This window comes from Plectrocnemia conspersa, unplaced genomic scaffold (genome assembly GCF_051122295.1).
Source record: "Plectrocnemia conspersa isolate PC_06_02 unplaced genomic scaffold, ASM5112229v1 ptg000013l, whole genome shotgun sequence".
Lineage (NCBI taxonomy): Eukaryota > Metazoa > Arthropoda > Insecta > Trichoptera > Polycentropodidae > Plectrocnemia > Plectrocnemia conspersa.
In genome coordinates, this window is record NW_028277177.1 from 25228571 (window position 1) to 25247198 (window position 18628).

The 18628-nt window shown below is 29.5% G+C and overlaps 1 protein-coding gene across 2 annotated transcripts in view; it reads right to left on the reverse strand.

Moving 5' to 3' along the window:
• The window catches only part of LOC148227685 (protein O-mannosyl-transferase TMTC1-like), a 666186-nt gene that overhangs the window by 97742 nt on the left and 549816 nt on the right, over window positions 1-18628 (reverse strand). For both annotated transcript variants that reach the window (XM_088202617.1, XM_088202616.1), the window contains exon 3: window positions 5101-5278. In XM_088202617.1, the coding sequence (XP_088058743.1) occupies window positions 5101-5278 (178 nt within the window). The remainder of the gene's footprint in view (window positions 1-5100; window positions 5279-18628) is intronic.

The window sequence follows — 18628 nt, forward strand, 5'->3', positions numbered from 1 at the left end:
AATATTATTGTGTGATTACATTAGTTTTTTAGTAATCGTGGCGGTAAACATTATTGTATCATATTGCATAATTAGATAAAAAAATTATGTTATGAAAAAATATATTTAAAGCATGTTACGTTATATAAGTTTCGGAAAGGAGTGTTGTAACTGTAAAAAACATTTAGGACGTTTATTTAAATCGTGCTTTCGCTCTACGGAGTTTATTATAAAATAATTTAATTTTGAAGAAAGACTTTCAACAAGGTGCATAAAGCAAATTCTCGAAATAAAAACACAACTGGGCTCTTCAATAGTCAAAGTACTCCGGGCAGCGATATTTAACAAAATAATAATGCCGTGTAATTTTATATATATAAGTATTTAAAACATCTCTTTGCTTGTTGATCTTTTTTATTATATTTCATTTATAAGAGTTAAGGGCCGACTTACAGAATTTTATAGCTGTATGAAATATTTATTAATTTTCAAGACTCTTATAATATAATAAGATGATATATTTTTAGAGGGCGTCATAGAGTTAATGCGATTTTTAACTGTAAAACCACTACGCTTTTTTATTTTCTCAGAAAATTCAAGTATATTTTGATCACCCGATTCACTGAAAGCAATCGAGTTTCCATTCAATATAAATAGGTCACATTTATTAAGCTGGGTATAAAATATGTTAATATAAATACTATTATAGATTACTTATATTATATCAAAAGGGTAGGCTGAAACCAATGAATATCTAAACATAAAACAAACAATATTATTTAAAGCAATTTAGACTAAAATTGACTCAATTATTTTGTGGAATCTAATTATTTTGAATTAACGTTGTATTTGAGCAATATTCACTCATAATTTTCCACTTGTAATATTAGTCTAATAAAAGCGTATATGATGTATTTTATTGGGTACTGCGAAAGCTTAACTTTATAATGCAAAATTATTAGAGGCAAATATTTGATTGGAAATATATTTATTTTCGGTTTTATCATTAGCGATACTGCGTTTTACACGCAGTACGACAAAGGCAATATAATTGTATAAAGCACTTAAAATATATTAATGTCTTGTACTTAATATAATAAAAAGAGCAATTATTTAGTTGTAAAAAATTGTTCTCTTAAAAAAAATATGTATTTTCATAACAAAAAATTCATAGAGCTCCGCAAAAATTGTCTCTAAGAAATACAATTTTAATGTAAACGGTAATCCTTAAATGAATGTCCTTTTTTAAAATTTAAGTTTTAACAACCAGTCGTGTTTTGGTTGTTGATATCCAAGTACGTTTTTTATTATATTTGTGTTGGTATACATATAGACATTCCTAAATTTAAAAAAAAATTGCCTGCAAAATTAACGGTACTAGAATTTTTACTATGTGAATTTTTATGAATTACTGTAAAAAAATGGTAATTACGGTCACTAAAATCATTTGCAAAGTAGCAGGTGATTTATTAGATATCCGTTAATTTCAAAGATAATTAAAAAAAAATCAAACAGGAAATTACGATATCAAAACCAACAAACATAGACAATGATATTCTGTCTGTAAAAATAAAAGCAAATTCAACTCAAAATTTCCACCAGCTGACTGATAAAACAAACCATTCCAATTCAACAGTGCATATATGCATTAAGAAAATCAAGAAAGCTTGAATACAAAGTGTATAGGTTCCACAAGAATTGAGAAAAGAAAACAAATCCGAACCTCCCAAGAACTTTTGGATCTTAAAGCTAAGTTGTCTTTTCCTAATCATTAGATAAGAAAACTAAACTATAAACTTTTTTTTTCTTTCATCTTATTAGCTCCTTCTGATTTATAATTATTTTGATCGATTCAAAGCTTCAAAATTTGAAAATAAAACAAAATGCAGCTATCGGAATATTTTAAATCAAAGCCTTCAACTTTTTATGGTAATATAATTAAAAATTTGATCAAAAGGTAAGAGAAGGTTATATCTTTATAAAAAAATTATTTTGTAAATCGAGATTAACATGCTTATCGGTTGAGATAAGCATGTTAATCTCGATTATTTATTATATAAGAGTGATTATTATGTAAGAGTGATTTTTTTTGTTTAATTTATACAGCAGTGACATTAATTTCGAGATGAACTATTTTAACTATATTTTATGTTAATGTTAATTTTTAGTATGATAATTAAATTACTTGTGTTAGTCAGTTCTTTTATATCTGCACTACACTCTCTGGAAGTTGGCCAAGGTTGGCCAAGGACGGAGAATATAGTGGGTTACTTCGGTCAAGTTCGGTTCTGCCCGCTCTAAAATCTCTCGAAAGTTGTCCGAAGCTACCGAGAACGGGAGGTAAAGTGGGGGTAATTCAGCCGACTTGTCCAGCTTCGAGCGCTTCTGAACATTGTCGGCAAAAGGACTGAAGTCGGAGCTGCTCTTTCGAGCGCGAGCGGTGAGATACTTCCCCTTTCGATCTCTCGCGTGTTAAGTGACGAGAGAGAAAGAGATAATGATATGGTGTTTCGAAAACTGAGATAGAACGAGTAACTCGATTCAATTTCAGTATGCGCGTAGGCGTCCTATGGTCAACACGCATGTTGAGCTCTGCATTGTGGTCACGTGATCAAGTTATAATACCACATGCTTATCGGGTACTTTAACAGACTCCTACTGACATCTTTGAATATTTTAGGGCACCAAAAGTGAATAATTATATTTTTGATAGTATATTCTTCTAACAAATATCGTTATTCTATTTTTTTCATATTAAAATAAATAATTAAAAAATAATTAGTGGTACTTGATTTTGTTAAAAAAAATCGTTTCGAATATCTTTATGTATTTTCCTAGATCGGTTTAAATAAATGTCACGCTATAACGAATTATTATTTAGAATCGATGGCGACAAATTATAGGATAGTCACAGATGTTCGTATTCTAAAGTATCATTTTTATGCCTTATGGCATTTTGCAAAAGCTGACAAAGATTTTGCGTAAATTGAATATTAACGACCGAAAAGTTTTCACTGATATTGTATTGGTGAGTGCCCACACAAACTTTTATAATTATCAGTAGCGTAATTTTAATATTATGACAATTTAAAAATTGCGATTATTTGGCACATTTTTTGATCGCGCGCAAATATGCCGGCTGTACGTGACAGACGCCGTCGTCCAGACATCATTCACGGCCGCCGTCTGGACGGCATATGAAATTTGCAACAGTGTGGTCGCTTACTTGAAGTCGTAGGTCTTTGCCGACTTCAGTTGTAACTTCAGGTATGGAAAACTTCCATAGAGTGTAGTGCAGGCATTAAGTTACAAAACAATGTCTATTTGTTGGACTTATTTTTTTAAGCGTGAGACGACTGGAATGTTTTTTAGTCAATTCCTTCAATATTAAGTGAATGAAAAATAAGTATAAGCATTAATTTAATACTGATATGTGTTACGACTAATTAAAGCATGATTGATAATATTTATTTAATGTTAGATAAATTAGGTGTATTATTTCATATTGTAACCGAAGAGCTAATTAAGCAAAAGTTGGATGAAATTGAATACAGATTTATTGTCCTGACTTTTAGGCCATTTTTAAAACAATACCACTGATTTGCTTTTATAATTTGTAAGCTTTGATAAAATTAAAGTGAAATAAAATACCACAAAAATAAAAATAATAAAATTTTAGTGACTCTACTATTAAATTTTGCCTCTAAAATGTTATGAGATATTTCTTATGTATTATCTTTTTGTAGTAATTACAAATGTCAGGTACAATGCCTTTTTTTCTGATTAGCTGAAATTTGTATTATTAAAATATGTATTTGCTGATTACAAAAAAGCATTTGAGATGGTTCAAAGAATCGATCCTTTAGAACAGAATAAAATAATTGGATCTTAGCTAAACAACATATGTTGAATTAAGAGAGATTATAAAAAATAGCTTGTTGAATGTGCCGAACTTTTCAAATGACCCATGTATTGATACAATATATAAATTTATATCACCTAAAAACACGTTCGTTGTTATTATGGTTGCGTTTCAAAAGGGTGAAAGCTTGTAAGCTGATGTTTACGCCGAAACTTAAATATAAGCTCTAAATATAAGTTACATTTAGCTAGAGAACAGTTTCTTATGTTTGCAAGAGCCTTAAAATTTATCGAAATAAAAAAGTGCATTTCTCAATATTATATGCTTGTTTTTTGTAGGAATTTCAGGCTTTTGTTCAACCCCACTTTTCTTTCAGGGGGACGAAAAAAGAACTCGATCGCGTCTCTCGAGCAAACTCCGGCAATATATCACAAACGCTTTGCGTATTGCTCGGTGTATTTATTAAAACTTCAAGTCCTGTTAGCGAAACTTTGTAAAACATTAAAAAAAAAAGAAGTTGAAGAAGGAAATAAGGCGATTAATTCGACCGGCGTCTCGGAGTTTTGCGGAAAAATAATGCGCAAAATTGCATAATACGGGCGTTTGTAATTTATTACCCGGCACAATGCGGTCCATATGGTCCGAGATAAGATTTTAATCTTGAAATAACTTTATCTGATTGATATGAACTATATGATAAATAAAAATATTCATTAGAGAAGCTTGAATACATTTTAAACGCATTATCAAAGTTGCTCTGTATAAATAGAAACTGATTTTATGAGATGTAATAAATCATATAAGATTTAAAAGTTCTTAATTTGTACTACTAACTATAACAACTGATGCTTTAATATCTTAAAAGTTTTCATTTTAAAAATATTTCAGTATTAAATTCTGTTAAAATATGAGTCGTTAAATAGATAACGTGTATTTAAAAAATTAGTAAATATATTAAATACTGTTTATTTTAATGATAAAAAATATTGTACAAATATTTTCAGAAAATATTGCAATTTTTTTATTAATAAATTTAAATATGGGTTTAAGACATTTTTGTATTTAGTGAATAATGTCGATAAGTATAACCTATTTCTATTCATATATAGATGAAAGTATCATTACGGGTTTTAATCGTATCTAATCATACATTAATATTATTAATGAATTTCCAATTACTTTAATTGGTTTCAACGCCTCAAAGGGTAGGTTCGTACAAAGAGCGCGTCTTTGTCCAAAAACATAAAGGCATGACTTACCGCTTCCGTGTGTATAGGGTGAACAGCAAACAGGAGACCAGCTATCGCAGCAAAGGCCCTTTGGAGACGAGCAACTGACAGGCATACCCTGGTGAATAGCAGACAGGCGGCGGCGTGCAAAAGGCCGTTGGTCAAGTGGAACCAAAAAGGCTGTAAGCCGAACAGTAGGTAGTTGGCCCTGTGGAAGAAAACAAAATAACACTCATTATAATATAATTAAAATTAACCGATTACTCTAATAAGTAGTTTTAAAGATTGCAGGTAATATTCGTATATTCAAATGCAGTTTTGGAGTCAATCTTATAAGCATACCTTTTTATGCTGATACGTAAAATAATATCATTGATTCAATTATTGTTTGATTTTTAGATTCTGAAGCCACCACAGGTAACACTTAACTATTTATGCTATAATTTTGTACATGTCTGAATTCTGCAGCTTATTGATATCTCAAAGCTAACATTTGGATTTAGTATCCAATAAAAATATGCATCCGTCTGAAATATTTCTATGCGGCATGCAGACTGCATTTTATGTGCAGTCGTGAATTAAAGAGAAGATATATTTTATTAGTTAACTGGAAAAAATGGCAGTTTTAAATTATGTTCTTAAAGAAATCACAAATATTTATTATAATATATAGTTACAAATTGTACTATTTTTTTTTGTTAAAATATACATTAATATATATATTTTTTTACTAAAAATATAGATATAAATAATTTACTTTTAAATAGAACTTATATGCTTAGGTATTTATTAGTACAAGACGATTATATATTTTTTTTGTATAAATATGTAAGTGTTGTTCTAAATTATTTTGACAATAATAGGTTAAGTTAGCTTACAACTTACGAATAAAATTAAGATTAAAAGTTGTACAATCTTATCTTAGCTATTTACGAAGTCGCAAAACTCTGCTGCGACTATATTTATGAATGTTATTAAATACAAATATTTTAAAACATTTTCACAATAATTCCATAATTTGTCTGCCCACATCACCATAATCAAATACAGCTTAACAGTACGCACAATACTTGTAATAACTTATGTCAACAGCTACAAGTTTTCGACTGTTACGGTCCTAAACAAACATCGCCCTACAGATAGAACTATTTTAATTGTAAATCAGTTTGTTCAACGTCTGTTTCTTTATTTGTTTATTTATTTTCTATTGCCGTCTAGTAGAATAATGAAGTCTTGACGTGTTACACTTGAAAATAAAATGTGAAATAAACGTTTTATATATGATATTTGATGTTACCAGCTTTGAAAAATAATAAACTGCTTTATTTTGCGCAATTATGCTAAAATAAAAAAATACAAACTCTTCTATAAGCCCTTGGTTTCAAAATTGCATCTGGCGCTTGTGTATAATATATAAGGCCGGAGTAGCGTAGTCCATAATATCTAGATTGGTAACTCAGAGGTCGTGGGTTCGAGTCAAATTTTAATTTTTAAAAAACATGTCCCAGCTGCAAAGTAAAATTTATTGATTTTAATTTATGTATCACACATTAATTTGTCAAAAAAATATGATGATGTCATCGATTCTCAGACTAAAAAGTCTAGTGGTAAATACTCACTTTTAGGTATTCATTATGTCTGATTAGCTTTCCCAGTTGATACAGATTTACGCCGTTTTAATTCCTGTTAGATTTGAAAGGAAGATTAAAAAAATAATGTAACATAAATGCTTCAATTATTTTACGGATATGATCTTAAGAATAATGTATATTATTTTAGTCAGAATGATCCTTTATTCCGGCGTAAATGAAAACAAATATATTGTTTGTGGCATAAAATTTTAATCATAATAAGGTTAGGTACGTCATCATATAATACTGTTTCATGATATTGCTCACGTTTTTTACAGTAATTGGCGTATTTATTTTAAGGTGATCTTTCGCTATTTGTTAATGAAAATTTAATAGATTGATACATAAAGCGTCTTTGTTCGCGGAATTACTAGGAGCTTTCACAAAATAAACAAAGAGGCAGATTGTGAAAGTAGGTTTAGGAATTAAGCATAATTAAGCATAAAATAATTATCAAAAAAAAATCGTATTATAAAAAATAGTTCAAGATCTTATCACAATATTTTATTAACGATAGTTATAATATTTTATGTAGATAAGCAAATCTTTTAATTAAATGTAGTTGTTTTCCATTTATATCTTAATTAAATGGTTTAAATGACAGTCACTAAGCTCTATATAGTGAGAATAAAACATATGGAATGCATAGTATGCATTCGGCACATCGATAAGCTGGAGACGTTCCGCAGAGCCGCGCATCGCTAATTCAGCCCGGGGCCCGCTACAGAGAATTCGCAGCCCCTTTGTAAATTAGCCATAGGAAGGTAGGTGGATTACTCAGAGACGCCATGACGCATTTCACATTTGCGGCACAGCTCCTGGAGGCTAATGGGAAGCAACCGAAAGACGTGTCTTACTCGTGGTGGAACTCGTACGAAACGTTGGCTGCATTTAAAATTCAACCGCGCCATTCTATTTATGATCGGAGATGGGTTATAAATGGGCAAATGTTTTATTCATGCGCTAAGAGATTGCCGAGTAGAAATGGGAAAATTAAAAATGTCAGCTACGTATCTAAAAAAACTGGGTGGTAAGAAAAAATCGATATGGAAATCTAATTTGACTTCAAATTATTCGTCTTTTATTTTTTAATGTATTTTACTTATATAATGAAATGTGAAACATAAAATAATTAAATTTGTAATTGCAATGTAAAAAACTTCTATAAAATATATTCAAGGGGGGGGGGTGCCAAAAAGTACTAATGTTCTTCTATCCTATGGCTAACAATCGCCAAGTGCCCATCTGAACAGCTTATATTTTAAAGCGCGAACACATTTTATAGGTGTTTTCAAAAAAACTATGAAATTGTCTCATAAAATATCAAACCAAATTTATAAAAGAGGTGACACTTACTCATAGTCACTGAATTACAGCAGCAGACATACGCAAGAGATATCAGGAGATTAACAGGAGAGTCGCTCTACCGAAACTACAGCTGACAATAATACAACTCGACACGCCAGTGAAGACTCGCGATTTAAAATTCACCGCCTGATAGCAGTATCTACATATTTCTATATATGTGGTAATTTAAATATGTTTATAAAATAAACTATTACTATATTTTCAGCACATACTTTTTCGGTCGCAAAACTTGAAAGAAAAATTTATGTTAACACCTACCAATTTTTTTTTTGATATTTGTTTGATGAGTTAATCATTGAAAATGGTTGCTCTTTTACTCGATTCTTCATTAGAAATGTCGTTATTATGCTTTAGATTCACTACAGTATTTTTCCATAAGCAGACACAAGTTTGCAATTAATTGCAGCAGAAACTCGTCCGTATAAAATAAGCGGATCACTGAAAAATACTTGCATCTTAAATACTTCATTAAGGAGTCTAACAGAAACGACAAAAAAATTGACTGAAAATTAAAAATAAATTCGTTACAATTTTTACTCATTATATAATTTATTAAAAAGATACTTTCTTACCATTCTGTACTTAAAATACATACATTTAGTGTCTTATTTCTGTCGTGTCTGGCTTAATTTGATTTCCGGACGATTAGGGTAGACATAATTTTTGCGTTAAAGAACGCTCTACATTATGAATTCATGCGATTCCGTAACTTTGTTATTGTGATCTAGTAAAATTAAAGGTAAAGATTATTGCGTCGTATATTTGGGTTTAATTAAGGAAGGTAAAAATAAAAGAGATCTTTGTTAATAAAACGCAAACAGTAAAATGAATATCATATATATATTTAACATCTGATTTTCTAAAAATATATATGTATGTGATATTTTTATAAGGAATGTGTCTTTTATCTCTTACCAGGATTTTTTTTATTAAATAACATATTTATTTTACAGTTTTTTTACGGAACATCTAACTCGTCAAAAAATAAACAGATCGTTGATCTTACTGACAGTAAATACAGTGATCCCAAAATAACTGTATTTTGATTATTTTAAGACGCCGTGCAATCCCTTTTTTTTTAACTAGATAACAACGACAATTTCTATATAAAATGTATTCATTTCATTCAAAATTAAATTATGTATCTAGTAAAATCATATACATGAACTAATGCAACAAAAACTCTCAATTCACTTACTGGTTCAGGAAATTTCAAATACCTCAAAATAATAATAGATAGTCAGGTAATATTTCGGGTCGTTAAAACCTTCAACGAAACCGTAGATCAATTTCAAAATAGTCCCTTCAATCGCCAGAAAAATATTGTTAAAAAATACACAACAACGCTAAACGTATCTACGTTTTTCTTTTGTTTGTTATTTGTATAATACTTGACGATTATTAATTAAAAAACAAATGCGATTGAAATCAGAATCCAATCAAAGCGAAAAATTTAATCAATCATAATTCAGGCAAAACCTTTCAGCTTTTTATAACTAGGTTTCTGTGTCAAAAGAAATTCAATCAATGCTATATAGGTCCTTAGCAAACTCAATTATTTTGGGACATGAATTGTTTTTATTTGTAATCCCCCACACATACGTATAATATAATACACAATAAAAATAAGTATCTAAAAAAGTTACGCAATCAATCATTCGCGTTTGTTATTCACGATATATTGGAAAGCGCTTAGTTTAGGTAAACATAATAAATTGCTATTTGATTTCTAACTTTTTTCTGTACAAAGAGTAAATATAAAATCCATTAATAAAATAGCGCAATGCAAAGGCACAAATACCTTAAGGGATTTTTTTACAATGGAAATTGTTGAACTCTAAACATTTTAATAAAACATTGCCGATCGCTGTGTTATTTTATTTTTTGGCTCAAAAAATTGCAATTTCATTCATATGTATGAGAAGTGATTAAGAAAGAATGTAAGGGGGCCGCTCCAGAGAGAATTTAATAAAAATCTTATTGGCCCACGGAACAATACATTAAATATTCAGGGAGGATTTTTAAGCAGCAAAAGTTTTCGGTCGAAAAAAGTAAACATATTATAATATTGAAAAATATATATTCTTACATCTTGTGCTTATACATATTTATATTTTATACATAAGTAATTTAAAATAAATAATTAAAATTTGATGTAGTTATGCTTTTATTTCTGTGTATTTATAAATATATAATACTGTAAAAAATATTGTTAAACAGGAAAATTATATATTTTAATGTTTTGTTAATAAAAATACTGAACAGTGTGCTTGGGACTGTGATTTTATTAATTAGTGGGTGGTAGTTAAAAATATAGGCGGTAAATGAAATATCAATGTACCGTTTAAAACAGAGGTATCCAACCTTTTTTATCTTCTGGGCCGAATTACCTGATAATAAGTTGTGAAAAGCTGAATTTAGAATTTAATATTTATTTTCTACAGTAACTAATATGATGAATAAAACAGTATTTGTAACACAAAATATAATTACATATATAGCGATATACATATGTATATATGTTAATTTTATTTCATTTATTGTTGTTTAAAAAAATGTTACAGTGAATGTGTATTTTTATTAAAATAAATATAATTTCACTGTTTCAGTGAAATTGTATCCGAATATACTTCTACTAACATAATGTAATTTAACTTTGTGCTTGTGAAGTTCTTTGATGCTCTAAAATGTCTACGAAACTCAATTTTCTGGTTACGAAACGTTGCTGTTCAAACCTAAACTTAACATAATAAAAGTTCTAAAACTATAGTTAGGTTAAAAACTTTCATTAGATCCAGCTGGGTTCGGCTATTTGCTTAAGTTAGGTTTGGATTTTAACATCAGGTTGCAGGGAATGTGTATTTTTGATCAATATTATTTAAATTGTATATATTCACTGCACTAAAAATATTTTGGCTTTAATAGATTACGTAACAGGTGACCCTACAACTATTTTTTGAAATAAAAGTCGCTGGTGGCGTTAAATTTAACAAGTGGTATTAACAACTGTCGGTTAAAGATCTGCATTTACATCGTATTACGCCTGTTAAATGACAGTTTTGAGCAGCATATTATTTCACTAGCATTTATCAGATAAATTACATTCTCACTAGTAAAAAATAGATGTATATCCACCGGTATAAAATATTTTGTTATAATTTAAATAAATGTGTGCCAGTAAAAATATATTTTTATTGTTAATACACATTCACTGTAACATACAAATACATACATATTCCTTATTTATTACAGTTCTTAACAATTTTTTAATAAGCATACGTTTCTTAAAATAATTTTTCTCTGTGACCTAAATTTTGCCAATCTATATTTTTTAAATAAAAAATGTGTTAAATTTTGTAATTTTTAAGGGATCCAAATTTAAATTTAATAAATTTTACCAATCTTTAAAGGATCTAAAACGTGTTATATATATTTATATGTAAACTTTATGCGTATCGACGAAGGTAATAATACATAAGGCGAAATTGCATCTCGTTGCGTGTTAATACCGATTTAATGCTCATAAATCATTGAGAGCAAGTGAGAGAGAGAGAGAGGCTCGGTGCTAACACGTTGTTGCTTTTCGAACAAATTTAAAGACTACCAGATACGGCGCGTTATAAATCACGAAAGCTCCTGCGTGTGAAAAGCTCCGAGCAGGAGAGGCGCCCGAACACGTGTCGGGTTCGTAAACTTACGCTGGAGGAAAAGAAAAAAGGAGAACCAAGGAAAAAAGCACGTTAACTTATTGTTTCTTATGAATTTAGTGCGGGCTATGTGTAGTGCCGATAAATTATTTATAAAGGACAAAGTTTTTGTTAAAAACATCATAAATAGGGGCGGAGTGTCGCGCGTGCGTTTGAAAGCTCTTATCTTTAGTTGTGAGTCTCGAGTTTGGCTGTGTTCTTAGCGAGTATAGAAATACTGATGCCAAAATATAAGAAGCTAAATATTTTTTTGTAGCGTTCATTAAATAAATTTAATTAATATTAGTTAGACTAGTAGATCAGATTCATCAGAGTCTCACCCAGATAGCTATGCTCCTGATTGAGACTTCCATATCCAAGTAAGTAAGTAATTAAACTGTGCGTGCACACGTTGTCACATTTACTTCCGTTTCGACACCCAAAGTTGAGCCATAACCATCATAAGTGAAGCGTAAACTCATGCCACAAACGCTATACGTACTATATGGTAATATAGCCGGATGTGTTAAACGCCTTGGATGAATTACTCTTCCACATTCAGATCATTAGCCGCTCGTATCCGGCCCGTTAACCTTTGCTGCCCATTTAGTATGTATAAGCAAGCCCTTGCTTGCCCTTCTGGTGCGAGCTCGTATTATCATAAATAACCTCAAGGATGGATTGCGTCGGCGCGAAAAAGTATAAATAAATAATCACCCAGAAAATTGCATCGTGTTGCGTGTTAATATCAATGTAAGGGTGTATCTTAATCATTTAGATGTGTGTGAAAGTGAGTGTAAAAGTAATTTCCAACTTATTTATTCTATCAAATGTATATATTATTATTGCCACAGTTTGCAATAAGGCTTAGGAGGATGACCAAATTAAGAATTATGCAGTTGGTTAAGACACTCACACATCTAGTAATTATGTTATAAATATAGATTAACAATTTATTGTAGTAGTGATGATTAAATTCTACTATTGAATTTTAAAATATAAAAAGCAAAAGAGACACAGGGTGAAACTATTTGAGCATTTTAAAATTTACAAAATTTTGTTGCGGAATTATCTTGCAGCTTAGGCGGAGATGGTTTAAACAAAAATGCTTCTGTCAATGACTTGGGAGTAGAGTCTCCAATTCGAGTAATCGAGTACTCGATACTCGAGTATTTTTGTCTATTTTTCAAGTACTTGATAATCGAGTATTTTGAAAATTACTCGATTAATACTCTAAATTAAATTTTTTTTAAATATTTCAGAAACAAAAATAACTTTAACTCCGTCCGGTTAAGGTTAACGTCTTGCTTTTATTTGGCGTTTATGCCTGAAGTCCCGAGTTAGAGCGGTTACTATCAGGTATAATTTTTTCATAGTTCCATAGTTGCATAGTTCCGGTCGTCGGCTGTTAGTGGGTACTACAGAAAAAATCTTTTGTGTTTTCTGTTCGACAGTCCCGACTTATCTAATTTATGGCAATGAACAATATGAAATATCAACAAAAAAAATTCGGTTTTATGACTATGCAGTTGTAGCGTAAAGTGTTGTAAATTGTTTATACTGATCCCTCAGCTTAAAATATAAATCAAAACAATTGTGTGTTTTAAAGGCATTTAAAGTAAAGTCAGTTCTTTGCGAACCGTTTAGCTCTAGAGTGAAAGGGATTCACCCAAATACATCTTCGAAGGATATAGATTTAAATTCTTCGCATTAATCAGAAGGAGTAGAATATTGTATATTGTTAAGAAAAAAAATCTATTCAAGAAGAATTACAAAATGCTATTTTGTCAATAGTCGAAGGAAATAAGAGAAAAGCAGAGAAGGGAATGAAAGAAGAGAACATAAAAAGAGAGTTCAAAAAATTTTATATCTATAAAAAGCGAACAGATATAAATTAGAAGCCTTATACAACGCGTAAATCACAATAAGACCAACATCAACAGCAACGGAAAAGGTTTTTTCCATAACGGGAATAATAAAACCAAAGGTTAGCAGTAATATTAAATTCGAGACACTTTTTGCATTATTGTTTTTAAAAAGTATGTTCGTGAAGTTGAAATAATTGTAAAAATTAACATACTAAGTATTTTATTTATTTATTTATATGTGCACGAATTTGAATTATAGCTATTTTGGTACATTTGGTAAATACTCGAAAGTACTCGAGTACTCGAGTATTTTAAAATTTTAATATTCGACACTCGAGTAGTTGATGGTTCGAGTAATTGGAGACTCTACTTGGGAGTAACGTTCAAGTGGGGATGGAAACTAGGGTGGGTCGAAAATATTTTGCTACATTTTGAGTTTGCGCAAAAGGCATAAAAGTTAAGAATTTAGCTGGAAGTTTGAGGGTTTACCGATTCAAAAACAGACGCACGGTGGTATTTTAAATTATTCAATACCATCTTTATTATTAATTCGATAATTTGAGTGATTTAAAACATTCTAGTTTAACAAGAGTACATCATTTTGCAGCTCTTCGCTCAATTCACATGGAAACTATTTGAAAGTGAAATTGTCTTCAGTTCCTTTTACATTTCAATATTTTTTTACTAAGAAAAACACATTTACTGTAACACATAAATTTAGATTTTAGTGTTTAAATCATAAAATTTTAAAAGCGACCTAACACATTTATATGCTATTTTTTTATTATATTGTGCTAGTTTATTTAAAAATGAACTAATCGAAAAAAGCAATTTTTAAAAATATTCCTTTGTTAGGTTCTCCTATGAAAATTAATGTATATTTTTTGTTTGCCCGTTGTCATGGTAAGAAACAATCTATTTACTTATCGTAATTCATGTATATCCTTTTAAAAAGGTATACACATTTAATAATAATTTATTAATTATAACACAACCTTTTTGCTTTTAATCGCGAGCTGTAATTCACAGACCATCATAATTAATATCAAACGTGCTTAATAATAGCAAGGAATTATTTAGCTTTGTTTAAATTAAAAACTATAAATTTATAAGAAAACTGGTAAATATTCATTTCAACTATATTATTTAAATTAAATCAGAAATGTGACGGTAACACAATATTGTCTGAAACACTAAAGTTAATATTATTTAAAACATATTCCAGAACAATTATAAACTCGCTGTTATTCCTTTCACATTGCATGCAAATAATTCTCATAATAAAAACAGGTTTCAATTTAATGTTTCGTAACACAAATTTTATTAATTTCAGTTAAACGTCAGACGAGACATTCATTTCGCTTGGGTACTATATAAAACGTGTTTATGCTGTTCTATATTATATGTTTATTATGTAACATACTTTTAGATGCAAAACAGCGAAAACTGAAGCATTAAAGGTAAGATAATTATTAAAAATATTTTATTTTTAAGAACATGAATATTTTTTTAAATAATTAAAAAATGTAGTGAGTTAATAGTCTAACACCTGTTTTTTGCCATGAAGCACGCTCATGCGTTATAACATCGTACAATATTTTAACGTTAGAAAACAATGTCAAATTCACCTTTAGCAAAAACATTGATAAGCTAAGATATAAATACATACTTTTTTATATATTATTTTCTTAAATTTAATTAAATCTTTATTTATAATACAAAGTATAATATATTATTTGTATGTATAGCGATTTACTACGCAACTATATAACTTTGCAATAATGCTTCATATTTTTGCTGGTTCTAATCTTAAAAATTTATTTATATTTTTGAGTGAATAAATTATTACAAGTCGAAATTGCGATTAAATTTAATTAATAAAACGTTATTGGAATACGTATATTAATATTACTTATATTTACTAAATTTATAAATTAAACAACGCTGCTTCACATTGACAATGCATCGGTTCACATGCAGCACTGCAGCATAAGGCGTATTATCAATATTAAGCAAATCTAGTCTTGAGCATTTAAATAAGTGAATAATAAGAAAAAACAATACTTTTGATTATATTATTAAATTAAAATTGCATTTAATCAATTAGGCGTTGATTTAAACTATGGTTATTAGTTTCACAGCTTTTTTCAATTTTAATATCGCACAGTAAGTTCAGATAGTTTTAAAAGTGCTTTTTAAATTTAATAACCGTACAGAGTCTTGAGAAATATTGTCTCATTAAAAACTACAATGTTTAATGTGCGGTGAGCGTTCCGAATGCGAAACCGAAGGTTTTATTACCATTTTAAAATTTGTATTCAGCTCTTGTGTGTGCCTCTGTGGTTTAATACCGTAATTTATATCGCGGTTAAATAATGATGCGGAATGAAAAAGATGTTTATAAGAAGTGGCTTTCGCGTGCTGGGGCTGGGCTCGGGGTGATAAATTATTTTCCATGACTGCGAGCTTTATTTAAAAGAAATACAATTTGATGTACCTAATTTAATTACTTTATTATTTTTTACAACTTTGTAATATTGTGAATAAAAAAGGTTGTGAAGCTAATTGTTAAACTGTACACAATTTCCGCTTTTTCATTAGAATATTTGAAAATGTTTATAAATGGTCCATAAGTGAATAATTTATTTATGCGATTATTGCAGAAGTAAAATGTCGATTTATAAACGTAAGGGTTAATGTACTTTTAAGGTCAATTAGTGATATAATAGGGCATATTTCAAAGGAAATATGAGGTTTTGTTATTAGTAGGCAACTCAGCATATTTTTCTGAGATAATCGACTTCAAAGTTTGCTATATATTTGTGATTAAAGGCTCAACGATTGAGCCAGTCATCGTCACAGTCACTGCTAATGTTACATTTTAAAATATTTATCCAGATTTTAATGGCTTAAAAAAGGTATATAAAAATATAATTTTTTTAAATATTCATATTGAAATATATCAAGCAAAAACTTGTATCATAGTATTATATATTACTGAGATGATTTTTAATAATATAATTTATATTTAAATTTTTAACCTCAGAATTTTCTTTGAATATTAAAATAAATTAGTATCCTTATTAGTATTCATGCCTTAATATATTTATATTCATACAGTAAACCATTTTTAATATATTCTTCATCACTTTTGAACCCTTATGCATAGGAACTTATTAGAATAATTAAGTTTAACCCTTCATAGATATCCTTAAATTAGAGATAATCTAATATTAGCTACGTCTCTCATTTATAATAATAATTTGATTGTAGGTTATCAAAAATCTATATAATCAGGTGAAAATTTCATTGGTAACTACGAAGGCAATTTTTAAATTATTGTCATGATGTATAAAATCATAATTTTACCAAAAAAACATGTATTTATTTCACCAAATGCAATTGGGGTTATTTACCAAAAGAGCTTGTATTTTAGAACACGAATTTGCGGGGTTTTAAATAGCTACATATTTCTTTAAAATTTTGAGGCTCACAAAGAACGAATTTAACTAACGAAAACACATTTTAAAAGTCCGGTCATTAACAATATTTTTCACTGCAGTATAAGAGAGATCTTGTGACTAAGCATAGCGTTTATGATTCAAAATATTGCAGAAAAGTCCGTCTCGAGACGTTCATCACCTATATTTACCGCTGTATAAAATACTTTTTAGTTTGAAAAGGATGCTAGATGCATAAAACTATTGTTATTCTACCCTCTGGATAACAATCGACGGAGCAGCTATTATTGTCTCGATTTAATATTATAAAATATGTGAAACTTGGTTACAGATGTGGACGCAGCAAGAGATGCACCATAAGAGACTATGGAGTCACAATACGAAACACATCACGATAGATCCCAGCTGTTTCACAAAATTACAGCCGACAATAATTCAACTTGACACTCCAGCAACGATTTCTGACCTCTAAGACGTGCCATTTTTACTCCACCGCCTGATCCATCTATATTTTTCTATACATATATAAGGTAATTTATGTTTGTTTATAAATAGCTTTTTCTGCAAAGTCACACTCCTTTGACTTCCAAACTTTAAATATCTATATTATAATGTCCCTACTATAGAGTAAAATACCAAAAAAGATTAGCTATCTACGTTTTTCTCTTGCAGTTCACACTTGCTCTTGAACTTTGAACAACCCTAACTCTACTTTAAATTGCTTAATATGACAAACGAGTTTTTGCCATTTTAAAATATTAACCAATGCAAAGCTCACTATATTATACATACATATACACTGTATATCGCATCAAGTCTTCGAATAAAATTTCTGGCTGGTTCTCGTATCTCAGACTCGTATGTGTGTCCGTCTAAAGTTCTCAATATTCTGTGAATGGTACCGCACACACGGTTCCGCCGAACCATATTTCGTGCACGTGACAATCGAAACGAGATCGTGTCTTGCAATAAATTTGCAAACGGCGCCCATGCATTTATCGTTAAACCAGTACTATAAGTTTTATTTGAACTGCGTTTCGTGTGATTTACACGAACTATCGGCCAAAACCGGGTCAGGCGCTTCTAATGCTTCTTGTTTCTGACTTGTACCATCTTTGTGGCTGAATATGTTTGAAAAATGATATATTAGAATCCGGTTTCATGTGAGGTATATATAAATATATATATATATATATATATATATATATATATATATATATATATATATATATATATATATATATATATATATATATATATATATATATATATATATATATATATATATATATATATATATATATATATATATATATATATATATATATATATATATATGTGGTTGAATGCGTTTTCGCGGAGAAATATTTGGTTAATATTTCTAGGAGTCGGATTACTCCGCGTACTTTTTTGATTCCGTGTGGAATCATGGTCCCTACGTTTCGGCCAGATTCGCCCAGCCATCCTCAGGGGAAAATTGAGAATATGAACATCCACGAAACGTAGGGACCATGATTCCACACGGAATCAAAAAAGTACGCGGA